The 19,762-nt window shown below is 32.3% G+C and overlaps 1 protein-coding gene across 3 annotated transcripts in view; it reads left to right on the top strand.

Annotated features, from left to right (window-relative positions):
- The first annotated feature begins 8,962 nt into the window (after positions 1–8,962).
- Positions 8,963–19,762, top strand: part of LOC143226275 (general transcription factor II-I repeat domain-containing protein 2-like) — a 93,111-nt gene continuing 82,311 nt past the window's right edge. Inside the window, exons 1-3 of one of the 3 annotated variants that reach the window (XR_013014532.1) lie at positions 8,963–9,190; positions 14,065–14,140; positions 17,756–17,917. Coding sequence is in view for 2 of the 3 variants with exons in the window: in XM_076457028.1 (XP_076313143.1) it covers positions 9,167–9,190 (24 nt within the window). In the remaining variant the exon portion in view is untranslated. Of the gene's footprint in view, positions 9,191–14,064; positions 14,141–17,755; positions 17,918–19,762 lie in introns of those variants that run through there. The other 2 variants (XM_076457028.1, XM_076457029.1) reach the window with 2 other exon arrangements.

Below are 19,762 nucleotides of genomic sequence, written 5' to 3'. Positions count from 1 at the left end.
AAAATTACTGATGAAGAAGGAGCTGATAATAAAGATCTTTGTAGAAGTAATGGAACAAAAGGGTTTTAAAGTTTTCTTTTATTGTTTCCTTAACATTTTAAAGATGTTTATTTTGTTCAGGCAGATTGTTATAATACGATACTTCTTCATAACTTTCATGGTTTTAATGCATTAAAAGCTTTGCTTTTACTGAGAAATCATACTACTCTTTTTTAAAGATGAGCTCAAACATTTACGACAAATAGTATTGAATAGCTGTCTTACCTCCAGTATATCATTTCAAAATTAGGAACGGCTAACGCTGAAAGTCCTCGTTCAGCTATCCGCGAAATTGAAAAACAAATATTAAACACAAATATTACGGTGTCTCAATATTTAACTAAAACAGTGTATGTCCCAAAACACATCTGTGTGCGTCACATTATTATCTTAGAAAGACGTTAAAGATATTTAACTAAAACAGTGTATGTCCCAAAACATAACTTATATCTATGTTTAATATGTTTATTTTGTGTACATAATGTCGTTTTGTAATAAAATAAAGTAATTTGTCCAAATACAAAACAAATGTTTTAATATGAGATTATAATAACATTGGATTATCAAAACGTTAGCAGTGTCTCATAAGTTCTGAATAAAACTATTAGAAAGAATTGTTACCAAGTAAGCGAAAAACTTCATGAGCAGTGACGTACGACGTTCAGTGTTTGTGGTCAAAATGGTATCGTTCTTTATCTGGGAAATTTAGAGTAAAGACAAATTTGTAAAATTACTGTTTTAATAGTGTTATAAAAACGCAGAAACTACCATTCAGTGGATACGATTCGATAGTAAAATATAATTATGCACCATAATAAGTGAAGCTGTTAATTATAAAACTTAACACAGTAAGTGAATACCCATTAAACAAACTGACTTTATTAAGTAGTCAATGGAAAGACAGTTTGTTTAATTTGTGTTATACATCTTTACAGTTTTAATGAATCTAAGTTGATTTAACTCACTGTGTTATACTGAGTTGTATAATATGTCAATTATCGTAAAGAAAATGTCTAGATTTTTCTTATATAGTCTGATCACGTGTGTTTGGAATGGAAAGTCAGTAGGTTTCGTGATATATCGTCTCACAATGTAAATATGTTGGAAAACCTAATTGATTTCCCGTTATATAACTATATAGTTGTTGTTATTACACAACTGTACTATTTGTCTACTAGTAAGGAGCTCAAATAATACAACAGGCGTCATTTTTCTTTGCTAATTATCTGTTTAACGTGTAAAGAAAAAATGTATATTTACAGTTGGCAAATTGTAAAGGTTGTTATCAATGTTTAATATGAAAATATATTATAAGTGTAAGAAATTTCATATTTATTCAATTGAAATTTTAATATGTTAATGAAGATTATTGTTGAACTTAAAGAATTATACACATTACTATTATTGTTAACTTACATTTGAAGTTTTATTTTTCTGTTTTACGTGACCGGTGGAGTACGTAAACTGATTTTAAATACGACTCTCTGTCTTAAGATCGAATTGAAGTGGTTTCGAAGGCTACGCTTCACTTGACTTCAAAATCTACAGTTCCAAGATGTGCTTGGCGAACAGCACTCATTTTGATGTGTCTTACTGCTTTGTGGTAAGTTACGACTGCAAGTTTTAACTGTGACGCATTATCCATAGCTTATTTAATTACAATATGTATTTTAATGGACTTGAAACACGTGATTCTTATTTATTTATTTTCTGTAATGATCATGCAGCGTACTTTGTTTTTCTACACCTGGAAATCTAAACCTCGGGAAGAACGGAATGTTTTGAAAAACCGTGTCGAACACAAACAGCTTGGTGATGAAAAGATAACCACTGATGAATTGGATATTTTGGAGGCTATGCCACTGATCCCTGAATGTGAGAAGAAGGTCTCTGAAAAGAATGTTAAGAAGACAAAAACTAATATTCCAAGAAAGCAAAAAGTGACCAAACGAACAACCCTGGAGACGATATATGAAAACGACCTAGGAGAAAGGAATACTTTGGTTCGAAATTCAATTAAGTTCTTATTCATCTTACGTAATAATTAATATTTGATGCAAGTAAATTCACATTTTTACAGTTAAAAAAAAAGATGCGTTCAGAGAATCTTTAATGTTCAGAGTCGTTTGAATGCGTGCAATTTTTTTTCTCCAAAATAGACTAATACATGTTCGATACCATTGAGGTCTAATAAGTCTATATGCTAGTTAAATTGATGAATCACCTCTTCTTCAATCTTAGTACATGTTGGAAGACAATTACCATCCATTAAACTGAACACAGAGCCAATCATAACAATATATGATTGTGTAAGAAGTTCGCATTACCTTTACTGATGTCCATAGCATTAATAACATCTGGAAAACATAAAGATCAGAATGCCCTTTCGTAATTTTTCATTCACATACATACTACCACTACTGATAATAAAAGCGAATTATTTTGTACATTAGTGGCACCATAATATATCATTTCCGCTCATATTGCTCACTTTATTTCGTTTTTTAACTGTATGTACAATGAAATGACGTCATGTTGGAGCTTTGAACATCTGATTCAGATATTATCAGGTTACACATAATCGGTATATAACGGCAACTTGCTTTAAAGGTGGATTGGGACCTTCTTAGCCAAGTACCAGTGTATTTGTGCCATTTTGTTGCAAGTGGTTCAACTATATCTTGTTGATGACGCTTTCAGACATTTTACAACAGTTTTTTTTTCTTCTTTTGACTGTCAGCCAACTTTCATTGGTCTGAAAGACATTTAGTGAAATATCCAGTTCTCTTCTTTTGGACTTTACTAAGATTATTGATTGTTTTAAAACGCTATAAGGTGCGTGATTTATTCCAAAGTTGCAAAAAAATAAGACAGTTTGAAAACTGTTTCTCTCTGTAACATAAGGTAAATAACCAGTCGTTTGAAGTTCAGATCACATAACTTTTCATGTTTAATTTATATAACAATAAATTGAGTAGAACACTAGTTATATAACAATAAATTTAGAAACACTTTCATCTTGTCTAGTTATATAACAATAAATTGAGTAGAACACTTGACGTTTAATTATAACCGCACTTTCATTTTGTCTAGTTATATAACAATAAATTGAGTGGAACACTTGACATTTAATTGTTACCGTACTTTCATCTTGTCTAGACAATAATATAAACAATCTAGTTATCCTTTGTGAACGTGTAAAATATAAATGGAAAACAGTATTTAAGCTATTGTCTGCTGTATATCATTCTTTATTCACTGCGTTAAGCAATGTTTGAAATAGTTTTTCTAGTTTCCAGAAAACATTTATGAGATAACTGAAACCAATTTCATAATTTATTATTTTTATAGAAACATTTATTTGGTTTTATGCATGTTATAGTAAAATTATTGCTCAAATTTTGAGTGTTGCACCACTAAACATAACTATATTCTACATCTTCAGAGAGAAACACCAGCGTCAAAACAAGGAAAAGCTATTAAAGAATATATCCAGCGACCTCTGTTTCCTAGAAATGTGAACAATTACGATGAACTTATTATCGTTAAACCAAATAGTAAACAAGGACATCGAAAAAAAAAGGTTGTTATTCTCATTGAAAATTCTGACAGCCAAGATACGTTTATCATTGGAAAAGTTCGGAAACAAACCTGATTTTTCTTCAAAACTGAGAAATAGAATTAATAAACGAATTTATAAAACAGCCATTGTTAATATGTTCACTCTAGAGTTAAGAGAAATCAAGATGGATTTTATCTCCACACTATACAGTTACACTAATGGGATTGATACTTACAAAATTGCACAAAATTTTTAAATTCAGTATCATTGATATTATTGGTTTATCAGAAACTTACATAGTAATTTAACTATTTACATTTATGTACAAGCAAATTAAATATAAACTCTAAAACTTAGTCTTAACATTTTATCGGAACATTCATAACTATTATTGAAATTTAAGAGACTGTGGCTTTAGTTCAACAATTCACAAGCGTTTTTTTCATGTTTTTATTATTTCCTTTTTTGCAGCATTTACTTATTACAATATATAATGTTAAAACTTGTTTATAATATTAAATCAAAAGTAACGAAATGTTTGTATACATATTTTTCGCCCATTTAAATGTAACAGCTATTATACATTAAATGCTCATTTCGGTAATAATTGTGTGTTTGTTTATATTGTTTGTAATATAGCTCTAAGTAAATTTACTGTCATAATATAGTCCAGCAATTCACAGTTGTTACACTGAGATTTACATGCAACATTTTTTTTTACTGAAATGTATGATCTACATGAACTTCTTCAATTTCTACGTTTAATGTGTTTGACATAGTTGATTACTTCGCTTAAGCCACGTATTGGTTCTTCAATTATTACACATTGATAATTTTCTTGTGCTTTGTCTACATGTTGGATTACGTATTAATTATACAACATTTTCAGTAGAATTGTTGTGATATGCCTATGACATATTCTGTTCTTATCTTACAGTTTATATTTATCGTTTTCAAATGGTACTCAGTGATTAACGTGTAACACTGTTAAGATATAATTTACATGCACCATTTTCGGTTATTAAAGTATTATTGACATGTGTCATCTTTCAGAGTGACGTGTAGCTGTTAGAGGTTGCGTCACACTGATTGTTACAGTTTATGCCTGAAATCAATAAACTAAAAGTTGAAATACATTTTTACTTTGTGTCTATCAGATGTGCTAGAACTCTAAATAAAGATAGCTTAACTGACTCTCGACCATAGTTAACTAGCTCACGTGTTTCACGTGCATGTATAGCGTGTCCTCTGCATAAGGAACAAGACTCTTTCCATCATCTGATAATGAATGAATGAATGTCGTCGTGTTTGTACCCTTGGGTTCTCTAACACTTCCCTCCAACATCTAATCAGGTTTTGAAAAGACAGTCTTCCTCCAACATCTGAAAATCATGTTAGATTATTGTTGATTTGGCGCATCTTTTTGTAAACAGGACGCTTTCAAGTCTTCAACTGAGCAAGGTCGTGTAAGTTAATAATCAACTAGAATTTTCTTATCATCAAATTCAATACACGTGCTCTGCCTGTAACTTTGTTGTTGCTCTAGTGGCTGGAGTCGAAGATATTTTAATTTCGTGGTTGTTTGATCTTAATTAATTCGTCCTGACAGAAAATGTCGGACAAAAACTTAATACAATTCATCACACGATAAAACGAATATTTTATTAGTTTAAGAAAGAAATGTTAAAACTAAACCGTCCTTTTAAATCCGATGCAGAATATCCACAATCACGAAAACTTCAGATTTCTATTCTCTCATGAACTACATTTTCAGGAAAACAATTTTCAACTAATAGCAGTACTGATACATAGTGCAGAATAATTCTAATATTTTAACTACCAAAGACTGCCATCATGCTATTAAACATAGGAGGATAGATTCAGAAAATCAGATGCTTCATTATAAAGTGGTTATTTCTAATAATTTTCATATTTGATTAAATATTAATTTCATTATTTTTAAGAGAATTGTCAGGAATATTGGACAAATCTAATAACTGCAAAATAAGGAGCTTCTATTTTATTGATCAACTGCCTGATCAGAAAATGTCAGTTGATAAATAATTTTTGTTTGAATTTCGCGCTAAGCTATACGAGGGCTATTTCCGCTAGTCGTCCTTAATATAGCAGTTAAAGACCCACCGACGATTGTAGGACTACTATTTTAAAAATAAATAGTGGTATTTAACATGACTTTATAACTTCCCCTACCGACGAAAGGGCGAGTATGTGTGACGTCGATTCGACCATGTGACCCTCAGATCATGGAACGAGCGTCCGAACCACCTAGCCAATTAATAAATTATGAAAATTTTGAAAAATGTCGTCCAATTTGATAATACAAAAAATATATTATTATATTTACAATAAAATTAAGTAATCCACTTTCGTAGAAACGTTTATCATTTATACTTAAATAATTAGGTTGCTCCCTTACCTTCAGTCAAAACATAATCATATTCAAATAATGACGTATTCCACTTACCTTGAACAAAATTATCTTCCTATTATGCTTCAAAATTTGAATTGTATTTTATTTATTGTATTTTTGACTTGTACAGTTATCAAAATTAAATTCAATAAAGCTTCTTTGTTTTGTATTTCATATGATTATTTTTCTTTTATATTTTATTTTGCACGTCTAGTTATATCAAAGACTATTGACGAAGAATAACGTTAATAAGTTTCAGATATTTCAAGTACTAATTTATTCTAATACTCGAGTCATCATTCAAAAGTATCATCTAAACTATTAAGTACAGGCTATAAATACATCTAGGTATTTATGTACACTATACAATATATTGTAGAAAAATATCATTTTTCATAATGAAAATAACAAATCAAACAAGAAAATCTTAGAAATGAAGTATTCTCCCATTTTATTTTTCTTTACCTTAGGTACATTTTCTCATTTCTCCACAAATGTATAATTCACAGTAGACAAACAAATCACAGAATGTTCTCGCGCTTTCGTAAAGTACATTTTTTAGTTGATTAACACAAAATCGGAGTTCGATTATTTAATTTATCGTTTCTTTATTCACTGAGAGAGCACGTCCTGGTGTTAGCGTACCTGGAGGGTTTATTATTCGCATCCCGCTGTTAAAAAATTTCTCTCACACTTTAGGAAAATGGATTCGCTACAAGAGGGACAGTAAAATTCCAATATTTGTAAAACAGTTGACAATGAATACCTTTTTGTAGCTGTCTTTTCTCTAGTTCAAAATACAAAACTGCTGAGCTCACAAAGTACTTGCTCAGCTTTACGCTAAAATTATGAAACAAACAAAAATACCTTCACTTCGTTTTTATGAGCCTAAAAACACACACCTAAGATTATTTATTATACTTTTCGTGATGACACCTTTGTATTTTATGTTTCATCAATCACTTCAAAAAGAAACATTCGAGGTTATTTCACCTGATTTATAAGAGAGCTTCTCTTTTCATTAAGGACATTTTTCATAAACTAAATTATGACGGCGACATAATTTAGGAGTGTCTTTGAGATCTTATGAACATGATAATCCATGTTAAAAACTGTGTCTAACAATCGATTCTGAACATTAAGCTCTAATCTAACTGTAATTAATATACTCACAAACGTAAATAACAATAAATATCTATTTTCCTTAACTTCTTCAGCACCTTTATTTTGTACATTGTGTAAGCAAAGTTAATCGTTTTTTTATCATCTTAATGACGAGAAAAACCACATGTAGATAAAATATATACGCTGCTAGCCAAAATCTTAAGGCCAATGAACATAAATAAAAAATATGCATTTTGCGTTGTTAGACTCAACCACTTATTTGAGTAGAGCTTCGAAAGATGGAAATAAGAAAAGGAAAAAAAACACAACATTTTTAGCATTTAATAGGGAAAATGTGAACACTATGAAATAAGCCTAAATACTAGCTGGTCAAATGTTTAAGACCATACCAAAAAGAAGTCCTAAACAGGATAGAAAATGCCCAACAAGAGGTCTCAGTAGTGAATTGCACGGCTGTCATTGCGAATAACTTCAAACATTCGCTTTGGCATGATTGACAGAAACGTTTGCAGAAGGCTGACTGGAATGTTATTCCAAGTGGTGAAGATGACTTTACGAAAATCATGCACTTTTTGAAATTGACGTTCATTTCTATAGACTTCCTTTGCCATCCACCCCAAACATTTTCATTGGGGTTCAGTTTGGACGAACACGCTGAATGGTCCAAAAGAAACGCGTTATTCGCCATGAAAAAATCCTTTGTCCTGCGGGTATTGTGGATTTCAACGTTGTCCTGCTGAAAGATCCAGTCATTTTTACACAAGCGAGGGTATTCAGTCAATAATGGTGACTGCCAATATCGCCACCTGCTGTTTGACGCCCTTGTATAACCTGAAGCTCCATTGTTTCATGGAAGAAGAAAGAACCCCAGATCATGATGGAAGCTCCTTCACTGTGTCGTGTAGAAAATGTCTTCGGTGAGATATCCTTGTCGTGCCAATAACGTTTGAAGCCATCTGGACCACCCAGGTTAAATTTTTTTCTCATTAGAGAACAAAACATTTGTCCACTTTTCTACGTCCCATGTTTGGTGCTTCTCAGCAAAGTTTAAAAGAGCTGTTTTGTGGTGTGGAAGGAGGCGTGGCCTTTGAACACGTTTACGTTTTCTAAAGCCTTTCTCTTGTAAATGCCGTCTTATTGTTTTTGAGCTGCATTCTGCGTCCGATAGGGCCTTAATCTGGTTCTACGATTGGCTGGTGTTGTCTTGCTGGATAAACCGTCGAATCCCAGTGCTCAACGTAAGCGAAATTTTTTTTGGTCGACCACTTGAAATTCTCGTTCCGGTCAAGGTCTTTTAAGATATTTGCAACAGTAGTTTTACTACGTTCAATCACACCAGCAATGGCACGTTGAGAGAGACCTTGCTTTAGCAGCTTGACAGTTCTGCCACTTTCACACTATGTCAAGTTTTCAGCCTTTGCCATATATTTTCCTCAATCTAACACAGGAGATGTCAGTGGGAGATGTTGAGAACGCTAATGCTTGAACACAAATGATTAAATTTCGTTACGTATTTACCTATTAACGCTTCGTTTGAGTATGGTAATAAAGTTGTGTTTTTTATTTTCACTTTTATTATTTTCATCTTTGGAAGCTCTTCTCAAATGAGTGGTTGAGTCTAAAAACAGAACACAAAAAATCACCTTCACACGTTTTCGAACACTTCAAATCAAATAAAAACAATATAACCATAAAAACACCTAATTAATAAATAAAGAAACCAACATAAACAAACTCAAAATCAAAGCATTACTTATACAGCAACTCAAGCCCAAAATAAACATCAAACATCTAAGCACGCCCTCTACATTCCTTCTCTCAATTACACAACTCTCTTCACACATGTGGTCAGCTATCAGTCACTTACCTCTTCCTTTCTTTGTGAGCTTGACGACGATCGAAGAAGGTCGAAAAGTTGTTCGCTTCTCTTCTTATAAGTTTTCTTAACACATTCAAGCAGTTTTTAAATATATACATTTGTGTATCAGATCTCTGGATTCTATCAGAACATGACGTGTATAAAATTCAACTTGGTACGTATTATTCTTTATCCTTGACGAGTCTCCTCTTTATTACGTTACTTACTTTACGTATTACTGATTCAAATCAGTACAAATATGAATTTGAAAATAGAAGATAAATAAATGTTAATACGTATTAAATTTATGATATTTTGTAACAAGTTTGAAAGAAACAATGTTCTTTTTTAAGACAAATATATTTTAATACAAAAATTATAATTTATGAAAACCGTTATCACTAAGAGTTATTACAAATGATGGATTATATACAACAGTTTTATAAACTTGTAGACGTTAATAGTGCTACTCCTCGTTTAAGCTATTTAGTTTGATAGGCTGCACATCCTTACAAGCTGAATTTTTCCGCCGAATATATTTAACATTTTCGAAGTAATAATAATGTAAAAGTTGATTAACTGAAGTTAAACTGTTTGTAATGTTAAAAAATCTATAAATGCTGCTAGCCAAATTGTGTAGTTTTCCGAATAGTTAGGGCTAATCACAGTTCTAATATTGCATTCTGATGGTAAGTGACTAACAACATTCTTCACGTAATACTGTCTCTCGGTTTTTATATGAATCAAGCGCGTCGTTCGAAGTTTCAAGAATGTTCTAGTGCGATTTCGTAAAAGAAATTTTGTGTATTACTCTCAAGAAATTTCTACAAATTTCTGGGAAAGGCTGGTTTAAAGAAAAATACAAATACCAATCAAATTAAAGTATTTTTGCTTTTAAATTTCTTCTTTCCCACTATTTTATGATTGGTTATGTTAAAATAGTTTTAAAATATAGATGAAGTTTCTATTTTTGCTACAATTACGACCAAAATAAATAAGATTATAGATGTTTTTTTTAAGAATGACTCCACTAACACAGTTTTATGAACATATAATTTTATGTGTATCTTTTTTTGTTCCATCTAATACAAAGTTAGTTTTCAGCTACAAGTGAAATGTGGGTGTACTGTTAGAATTCCATTACCATTTGACTTTCCTTCAAGCCTTCTTTTGTTAATCATTTCATCTGTGATTATTAAAAACTTTAGTAACAATTATTTGGTGCTTGTTAAAAACAAAACAGACCTGATTATCCGTTACACAGATATTTGTGTGTTCAACGTGTTTTATATGTTTTTACAGCAGTTTCTTAACTTTATATTTGTGATTAAGATTAGAAAAAAAAGATTGGTACAGTTTTCCATGATGATAATCGCTTCCTGTAGGCGAACTGTTGGTGTGACGTTTAAACTTAACAACATTTACGAGTTTAAAAACACCTGATAGCAACAAATATTTTTAAATCTTCCATATTAAAAAAAGTTGTATCCATCTTAATACAAAAAAACTGTTTTCCTTCCTTGTTATAACCACGGCAGCCTGAGTCACCTAGCAGGAAACATACAGAGCAATGGACTAATAAAATGGACAATTTTGTCAAACAGTTGACATTGATGGTGTCTGTTTGCAATATAACACATTCACACGGCTGAACAGGGCAGATATCAATTGGCATCTAATGGGTTTATCTTTACTCTTTTCGAAAGAGCTGATATCCTACAAAGCTATGTATAGCAAGAGATGTAAGACCTGTGGGCATCAAATAATATTACTGTTTCCGGAGGTGTTCAGATTCGTAGGCTGGAGTCATGTATATATTTGTATGGCTCCTATAATTGTGGTAAACTTTATATCCACAACTCATAAAACCCCCCCACAGATAAAGTATTTATACATCTTTGAAAAACAGATACGATCCGTCAGACACCTAGAGACTTTTGGAAGAAAACAGTAGCGTATTTTGGAAAGCACTAAATTTTCTATTGAATTTTTTTTTAATTTCGCTCAAAACTACTTAATTGTTATCTGCGATAGATGTCCCTAATTTTGCAGTGTAAGACTAGAAGGAAGGCAGCTAGTCATCACCACTCGCCGCCAACTCTTGGGTTACTCTTTTACCAACATTTTACCAAGATTGACCGTCATATTATAACGGTGGTACGGCTGAAAGGTTGAGCATGTTTGGTGTAACCGGGATTCGAACCTCAGATTACAAGTCGAACACCTTATCCCACCTGGCCATGCTGAACCTTGAGTCGAACACCTTAACCCACCTGGCCATGCCGGACCTTTTCTATTGAAAAGACTAATGACTACTTTAAAAATTTAGTGGAGCTGTTACGTTACTTTGTGTTTTCAGCCTTTTACAGGTTTTCTTTCATTTTCTTCAATAGTGTGATTAAGTTTTCTCTTACATATATCGTCTAGTTAAATTTAAATCATTTTTTATCGTTACTGACTTTAATTGTCCTGTGGTCTTTATTTTTATAACTTTAATCACCAAAGTATAAATTTCTATAATTATATCTCTTCTTGCTGTAGTGTACATTCGAATTTTGTCTCTATAATCTCACTGGCAAGGACTCGAATCCACTCTTATCTTTTCACCAAAAAACACTAACATCTGTACAGTTTATCAAAGTACATGTTTTGTCTTTATTGATGGTAAAAACATTGCATATATTCACTTCTTTATTGATGAATTTACTGTTGCTTACTTCTCATCCGACTTGTATTCCTGATGATAAAAAAATAATGGTAATTTAAATTACGATGATTTTCAAAACCAAGTGTAGATGTTTCTCAAGACCGTTAATAGTGTAGTGTCACATATTTTACTGTACACATTATTAACAACACATTGACTATATATATAGTTTGATTCGAGTTTTAGCATAAAAGGCAACTGTATTTTTATCTGCACATTTTGTTTTTCGTATTTTAACTGTCTGAAAGAAGGAACGTGCCAGTAGTTACATCGTAAAACTGAGCTTTGTTTGCGTGGAATTTTACCCGTTTAGGTTGTGGTGACCTTCGATTTTGGTTTTTTAAACGTTGTAGTTGTTACTGTGTGTTTTCTTTGTTAAGTGGATTATTTTCATTTTTCTATAATCGACATCACGGGAAACAGATGCAGTTTCGGTTTGTTTTGTGTTACACAGTTGCCATGGCAACTGTAGACGAAACGTTAAAAATTCTGATGTCTGTCATGCTCCATCTTCTCGCATGCTGTATACCGCAGTATATTTAGAATCTGAGAACGTAGAGAATCAAAGTAATTTTATTTATTAAATAAGTTATTTACACGCGTGCAGAATTAAACATTGAACAGCTCTGTATATATTATGCTTTAATTAAGATAATTTTGAATCTGTGAAGGATTGTTGCGTGTAAGTACAGTGGGATGCCTTGATCCAGAGACCAAAACACTCTTAACTTAAATACCGTTGGTTGATTTTTGTGTAGACTAAGAATAAGGACAAGTTTCATGTGAAGTTGATTTCCCAATAATATCTACAAATAAGGAAAACATAATTTAGATTTTATCATGAGAAAACTGTCTGGATTAGCTTAAAATTAACCGAGAACTTGGAAAAAATATAATTTGTATTTTGTAAAAGACAGTATTATAAATAATGTACATTCATTTGTTAGTAAGACGATGGTGACTGTTAACTTTATTAATTAATTTAATTAAGATCGAAATATTGGAACAATCAACAGATGTTCATGAAAACACATAACTATGATTAATGTGTTAAATATATTACAAGTAGAAATAAGTAATTCGTCTTAGAGCGAGAATATGAAGTTTATTAATCATACCGACTAATTTGTTTTATATTTATTGTTTTTATAACGTCAAACCTTGGATATTTTTAGAAATAATGAAACCAATTTAGAAGAGGACTTTATTGACTGTGAAGAATTTTGTAGAGTTTGTGTTGTTGTTTTTTTTTTAACATTGTCTGGAGAAGTACTCTGATCTATATATTATGTTTGTAATTAATCGCAAAGCTACAAAATGCGGTATTTGTTCTCAGCCCACCATGGATATCAAACCCTGCTCACTATAGTTGTAAATCCCGAATGCATACCGCTGTGTCACAGAGGGGTCTACTCGAGCTACCCAATTTGTATCACTTATTTATTTCATCTTCAACTTAAGTTAAACTTTAAAAAAATTCAAAACCACAAGTGCAGTGGCATGTTGTCAACTGCACATTAGTTCTTTAAGTCATGTGTTGTTTGAATTTCAATTTTTAAAAGAATATTTTAAATTATTAAACATATAAATTTATAAATTACTAAGTAATATTAGCGTGGCAATATGTATTTATAACAACTCACATTTTCCCTCAGTCTGCAATATTAAAAGTAAATACTAAATTGAAATACTGTTTTGATCTTCTGCAATAGTGGTGACGAAAGCCCTTTTAATTGTGAAAACTACTTTCGAATAATAAAACCAGTTATATTATTGTAATGTAGTCTAGTAAGGTGTATCCTTAGGAAAACCGAGCTGAAACCCTTTTACATACTATATAGCTATAGTTATTACATAGCAAAATACTTATGTTATATAACTGAGAGAGATCTTGTGAAACTAACTGTGTCTAGGTGATTAATTTAATTAGTAGAGTGTGTTGTAAAAGCTAGTAAATAGGAGTTAAAGATACCAGCTGGTTTACTTCTGTATTGTTTATAAAGATTTGTATAGGTTGAATTAACTAGTTTCATTCTTGTTTTATACTTTCAAAAGGTGAGTAACGATCTTTTAAAGTAAGTTACTCTGGGATTAAATAAAACTTAATTTACTTAAGTGGAATAAGTCAGATTTTATACTTTATTATCAATATCTAATATAAAAATGCAAGAAATGTCGTACTTATTTAATTAACATTTTTACGATGTTAAATCAAGATATCGTCAGGTTTAAAGAATTACACATTTTTCTGTTATTAATAACTGATATTTTCATTTTTCTCTCGGTTTCATGTAATCGATACAGTACGTAAATCGGTTTTAAATACGACTCTCTCTCTTAAGGTTCAACTGAAGTGGTTCTTAAGCGCCATTCCTCTGGGCTTCAAAACCTGAAGCTGTGAGATATCCTTGGTGGACGGTAAAGCTAGCTCTTATTTCGATGTTTTATTGCTCTGTGGAAAGATACATGTTATGTTCCAGTTCTTGATATTTAAAGTATGTGGAACAGGAATTAATCATTTTATCATACAGTTGTGGGAGAGTATCTGACCTCAATACCGACTATCTTTTAATTGAATAGCAGGGTTAGGTGTTCAATTGTATCTCTCCCACATTTCAAAATGTCAAGTATGCTCAATGCTTTTTTTGGGAAGTTCAAATGTCAGTACGTTTAATTAACCTTACGAATGAAACCAAACAAGATTTTCAGTTATAGCTAGCACTACCTACCGACATTCTATATAATGATTAAACATGTTTTTCCTCACAGTAACTATTATTTACTAAATTTTTGTGTGAAGATTTATCAAGTATTTATCGTAAGTGAATAAAATGATAAAAAATACATTGTTTTAGATTTAATATACAAGAAACTGAAAGAAAAAAACACTTTTTTGTTTCTCATTTTATTGAACAGCAGTGTTATTTATATTACTTACCTTAGTGCTTCAGTAAAGTTTGGCTTGTGTGCCCAAACTGCTGTTAGAAATATCTTCCTTCATGTGAGATACTATAGCCATGTATCTTCTTTCATACGAGATATTATGTTGATACATCTGATTTCAGGCTAAGTATTAATTTAAGACCTTCGACTGTTTATGAGGTACTATTTTGATACATCCGCCTTCATGTGAGATACTATATTTGATGGTGTGAAATAATGAAATATTATGACTGAATACACTTAGCTAAGGAATAGAGGCAATTATTTATTGCTTAAGCATGAGAGTACTGTTAAACTTATATCTGTAGGTAGATTCAGTTTAAATAAATAAAGGCGCAACCCAATATCTCTAACTTATGTAATAACGTGAGAGAAAGACCTCGACAGAGAATAAAGAGAGAAACTTATTTCCTGTTAAAGGAAAAATGTTAGGCTCGGTGTGATTTAATGATTAGGATGTTATATTTTGTATCAGAGGGTCTATGTTGGGATCTGATGACAAACAAGCAAACAATTTATTACACATCACATTTAAGAGCTACGAGTGTATTATTGTGTGTGATTCTTTTTCCTTTTTTTTTTAATTTCCCGTAAAAGTACATGGGGACTATCTGTGCTAGTCGTCCCAAATTTAGTAGTATACGACTACAGGGAAGGCAGCTACTCATCACCTCCCACCGCCAACACTTGTGCCAACGAATAGTTGGTCACATATTATAACGCTTCAAGATTGAAAGGGTAAGCGTGTTTGGTGGGACGGGGATTCGAACCCGCGATACTTAGATTACGAGTCGATCGCCTTAACCACCTAGTCAGGCCAGGACCACTTGGGATACCACAATTGATAGTGGAGGAAGCTATATACTGACTGTCTGCCTTCCCTCGTGGAAAGTTTCAGTTTTAAGATAACGTAAATTAAACACTAATTCCTGCAATCTAATCTTTATTGATATATATATTTGACTCTTGAACTACTCTTGTTTGACTGTCACTCTTATAGCATGCCAACACAGCACCAAAGTGCAGGGCATTATTTCGTTTAGTAGTAACTGGACTTAACCAAGAACCCTCAGTCCCATAGTCTGGATTACTGGTAGTTCGCTTAAAGAAGTGAGCAATAGGCCGCAAATGCTTTTACTGTTTAAGCCCGTATTCCTCGCATTCGTGGGTTAAGTTTGTTGTTTTTCTGCATGATTCTCACTGTTTTCGTATGAATGACACACAGGTTGGTTCTTCGAAGAGTCCCACCAAAATGGCCTCACTATCCTGTTGAAAGCTATGACGTGGAGCTCTGGAATCGCAGGTCAGTCTTGAAGTCCTGAGCTATGGGTACTTCACTCCCTAGGTTTTCTTGCATTTTGTTTTATACAGTATTACATCTTCGGTATGAAGGGTCTGTAAGGAAGCGATATAATCCATATCGGGTAGTAAGACCTCACAGATTGATTGGTTTTTAATTTAGCGATGACTATCTGTGTCATCAGTCCCTGACTTTGAAGTGATAGATTAGAGGGAAAACAACTTATCAACACCAAACATCACCAACATTTGGGCTATTCGTAACGAACAAAATGTTAGATTCTCACGTTCTTATGATCATGTTATTATTTAATTTGGGTCTTGTGTTTGAGAAGTGGTACTACTGACCATGCTTCGTTCTTTCAGCTGTATGTGCGTCATAATAGTAACAGTCAATCCCACTTTTCTTTAAGAAAAACTCTTCAGACGGTAAATGGTGTGGACTGATTACCTTACCAATGTTTTTTGGTTCAAAATTACGGTCTGTTAAGCCTAAATCACTGGGTATCTCCGACATGGCAACTTATCGCATTATGCGCATAATATATCAATTAATTGTACAAAGAAATTTATTCAAACTAAGAAGTTTGAAGCTTTGTTGTCTTCTTTATTTTAATAAAAGTTTTAATACCCACACTAGCAGTATTGAAATACATTGTTACATCAAGTAGATTTCTCGTGATCACGAAGTACATTATGTTGAAGACTCGAAAGAAAAAAACTTAAATTTACATAACAGTCTGATGGCAGTAGTAGTAGCTTGGCCAAATTGTTGCTTTATGAAGTTTGTAGTGATTAGAGGAGTTGGATATCTAACAACCAAACTCTCATTCGAAATGATGCTTCTTTACTCAAACAGATAATTAAAGTAAAACAATATATAAGTTATGTGGATGTCACTCTACGAACCCAAAACACATTTCAAAGATGAAGAGAAGTATCTATGAGGATATTTATTAAATTAAACATTTATAGAAATATGAAAGAACGTTTCAAAAACTGAAATGTTACAGTAACAAAAAGTACATTAACGAAAGCTGACATTACTTATATTACTAGTTTGTTAAATGATTTATGCTTAAGTTTTGGATGCTTTTGTTCTCGGTTCATTGGTAATTTAACTGAGAAATGGACATGTTAAGATGCTGGGTGCAAAAGTACCTTAACTTCAAATAAAGAGATAGACATGCGTAAAGTCGGAACATGTAGTCGGTTTAGGTTTGAATTTCCGTCACACCAAACATGCTAGCCCTTTCAGAGATGGTGGAGTTATAATGTGACGTGCAATATAACTATTCGTTAGCAAGTTGGTGCTGGGAGGTGATGACGAACTACCTTCCCTCCACTCTTATATTGTTGAAGAAAGGACGGCTATCGCAGGTAGCCCTTGTGTAACTTTACGAAAAACTGAAAACAAAACAAACACATCACGATATACTTATCCAGTGTAACTTTTTTATATAATTTTTTATACTTTTTTATATAATTGTTTAATTATGCTGATGGTATGAGTATCCTAGCCCTCAAAGTATGAGGTGCTAAAGTCTTGGATAAAAAGATTTCTCAATGTTCTATATTGATATTAAGGTTCACACTCATGTAATAACTACAGAGTAAATGTTGAAAATGTAACAATGCAGCGTATGACCGAACAAACAGAATTAGGAAACTAAAATTACTACACGTCTTTTTTATACAGATGTGTATTTTTTTTGTAATAAGGATTTAAAAACGTGAATGACTATGATAACTAATTAATTTTTAACCATTATTTTTTATTTTGTAACATAGATTTCTGAGATAAGTACAATTCGATACAGTGGGCATTCAGCGCTCTGCCCTTGGCGAGAATACAGTTGAGAACAGCTCTTTAGGTAATGAAATCCAGCTATTATTACATACTAACATATTAACACTAAATAGTATCAGTAAGATTAAAACACTAATGTGATTAACAGCAATAACAACTTTTTTATATTAACAAATCGCATCAACTGCTATATACCAATAATAATGAGAGACAAAATATTTCCCAAAACGCCATTTGTATGTCCAGCCTGATACTATATGCAGTTTACGTGATTTTTATCATAAAATATATATAGCATGGGTATTAATGCAGAGGTTAGTGAAGCAAAGAAGGTTTTCCGATAATAAAAGAGTTGAAGAACCACTTCAAACGAAGATATCCTTTGCCCTTATTCCTCTCTAAATGATTTTACACTTCTTATGATTTAGTGTCTGAATTGGACTAAATACGACAAAAAAACCGGTAGTTAAAAGGTATTTGAATTAAAACTTTTAATTATAATCTCATTTATAAAACAACACGTGATCGACCATATCATTACAGACGAGGCCTATCGTTATCACTAGAGATCGTAAAGACAACAAGATTCGTAATGTTGTTTATGAATACAGATAACAGTACATAAAGCTATATATATATATATACGAGAAATGGCCCGGCATGGCCAGGTGGGTTAAGGCGTTCGATTCATAATCCGAGGGTCGCGGGTTTGAATCCCCGTCGCACTAAACATGTTTGCCCTTTCAGCCGTGGGGTCGTTATAATATGACGGTCAATTCCACTATTCGTTGGTAAAAGAGTAGCCCAAAAGTTGGCGGTGGGTGGTGATGACTAGCTTCCTTCCCTCTAGTCTTACACTGCTAAATTAGGAACTGCTACCGAGCTGAAAGGGTTAGTATGTTTGGTGCTACATGGATTCGAACCCGCGAATTGCGGGTCGAACGTCTTAACCCACCTGGCCATTCCGGGCCTACTAGCTTCTAATATTCATGATTTGGGATATATATTGTATACAAATTATACAGAGTATTGCATACTTTCGCTGAATACAGTGGTAAGTCTACGGATTTACAACTCAAAAAATCAGGGGCTCGATTCCTCTCCGTGTATTCAGCATATAACCCGACGCAGCTTTCCTATAAGAAAAACACACACACACATGAGGTACAGTGAAGAAGTGGTCGACTTATTTGTTTAGAATTAAGCAGAAAGCCACACAATGTGATATCTGTGTTATCCCTACCATGAGTATTGAAACGCGATTAATGATTTACATGTTATAATTTAAGAGTCCCATCTTCAAGTTGTAATACACACAACAATATTTAATAAAAGTTTTAAGTATAGGTATAAAAGTGTTTTACTTTGCATAGGTTTAGAGTGGTTTTACTCTTGTATTAGAAGGAATTATTAGGTTTATTGTTTTATGATGTTGAATTTCCTCTTTGGTAAGTAAATGTTACGAATGATATACTTACCTGAGGTGCAATTTTTTTAAAAAAAGATTTTTCAGAGTTATGGTGTTACTTCCCCGACTTAAAATACATGAGACTTACTATCATGTAATTTATATACGACATTAGTATTGTGTTTGCTTTCTATTTTTTTACCAGAATGAAAGTATTTTGTTGTTAATTCTTTTTTTTGGATTAGGGTTATTCACAGGGTGATTATCGCGTTGTTGACTGAGGTTTCTCCCTTTACTAGTTACTTCAAATATCCTTCCCAGTCGCTCTATAACCTAAAAATGTTGAATATTATTTGAATCTCGTAATAAAAAGTTTTAAGTAACTCATTTCAGAATGTTTCCTAAACTAATTATCTTCAAGTGCGTTTCTCAACAAAATAAATGCACGAAATAGACTGCTTACAATTGTGTTAAAAATACTCACAATATAAATCCACGTGAGCAGTATCATTTTTATATAACATTGAGGCTTCATTTCCAAATAATCTAAAGTGAACAATTTATTACTTTCGAAAGAACA

This window comes from Tachypleus tridentatus, chromosome 9, assembly GCF_004210375.1.
Source record: "Tachypleus tridentatus isolate NWPU-2018 chromosome 9, ASM421037v1, whole genome shotgun sequence".
Classification (NCBI taxonomy): domain Eukaryota; kingdom Metazoa; phylum Arthropoda; class Merostomata; order Xiphosura; family Limulidae; genus Tachypleus; species Tachypleus tridentatus.
Note: the sequence above shows the minus strand (reverse complement) of the source record. Positions and strands in the feature narration are given on the sequence as shown.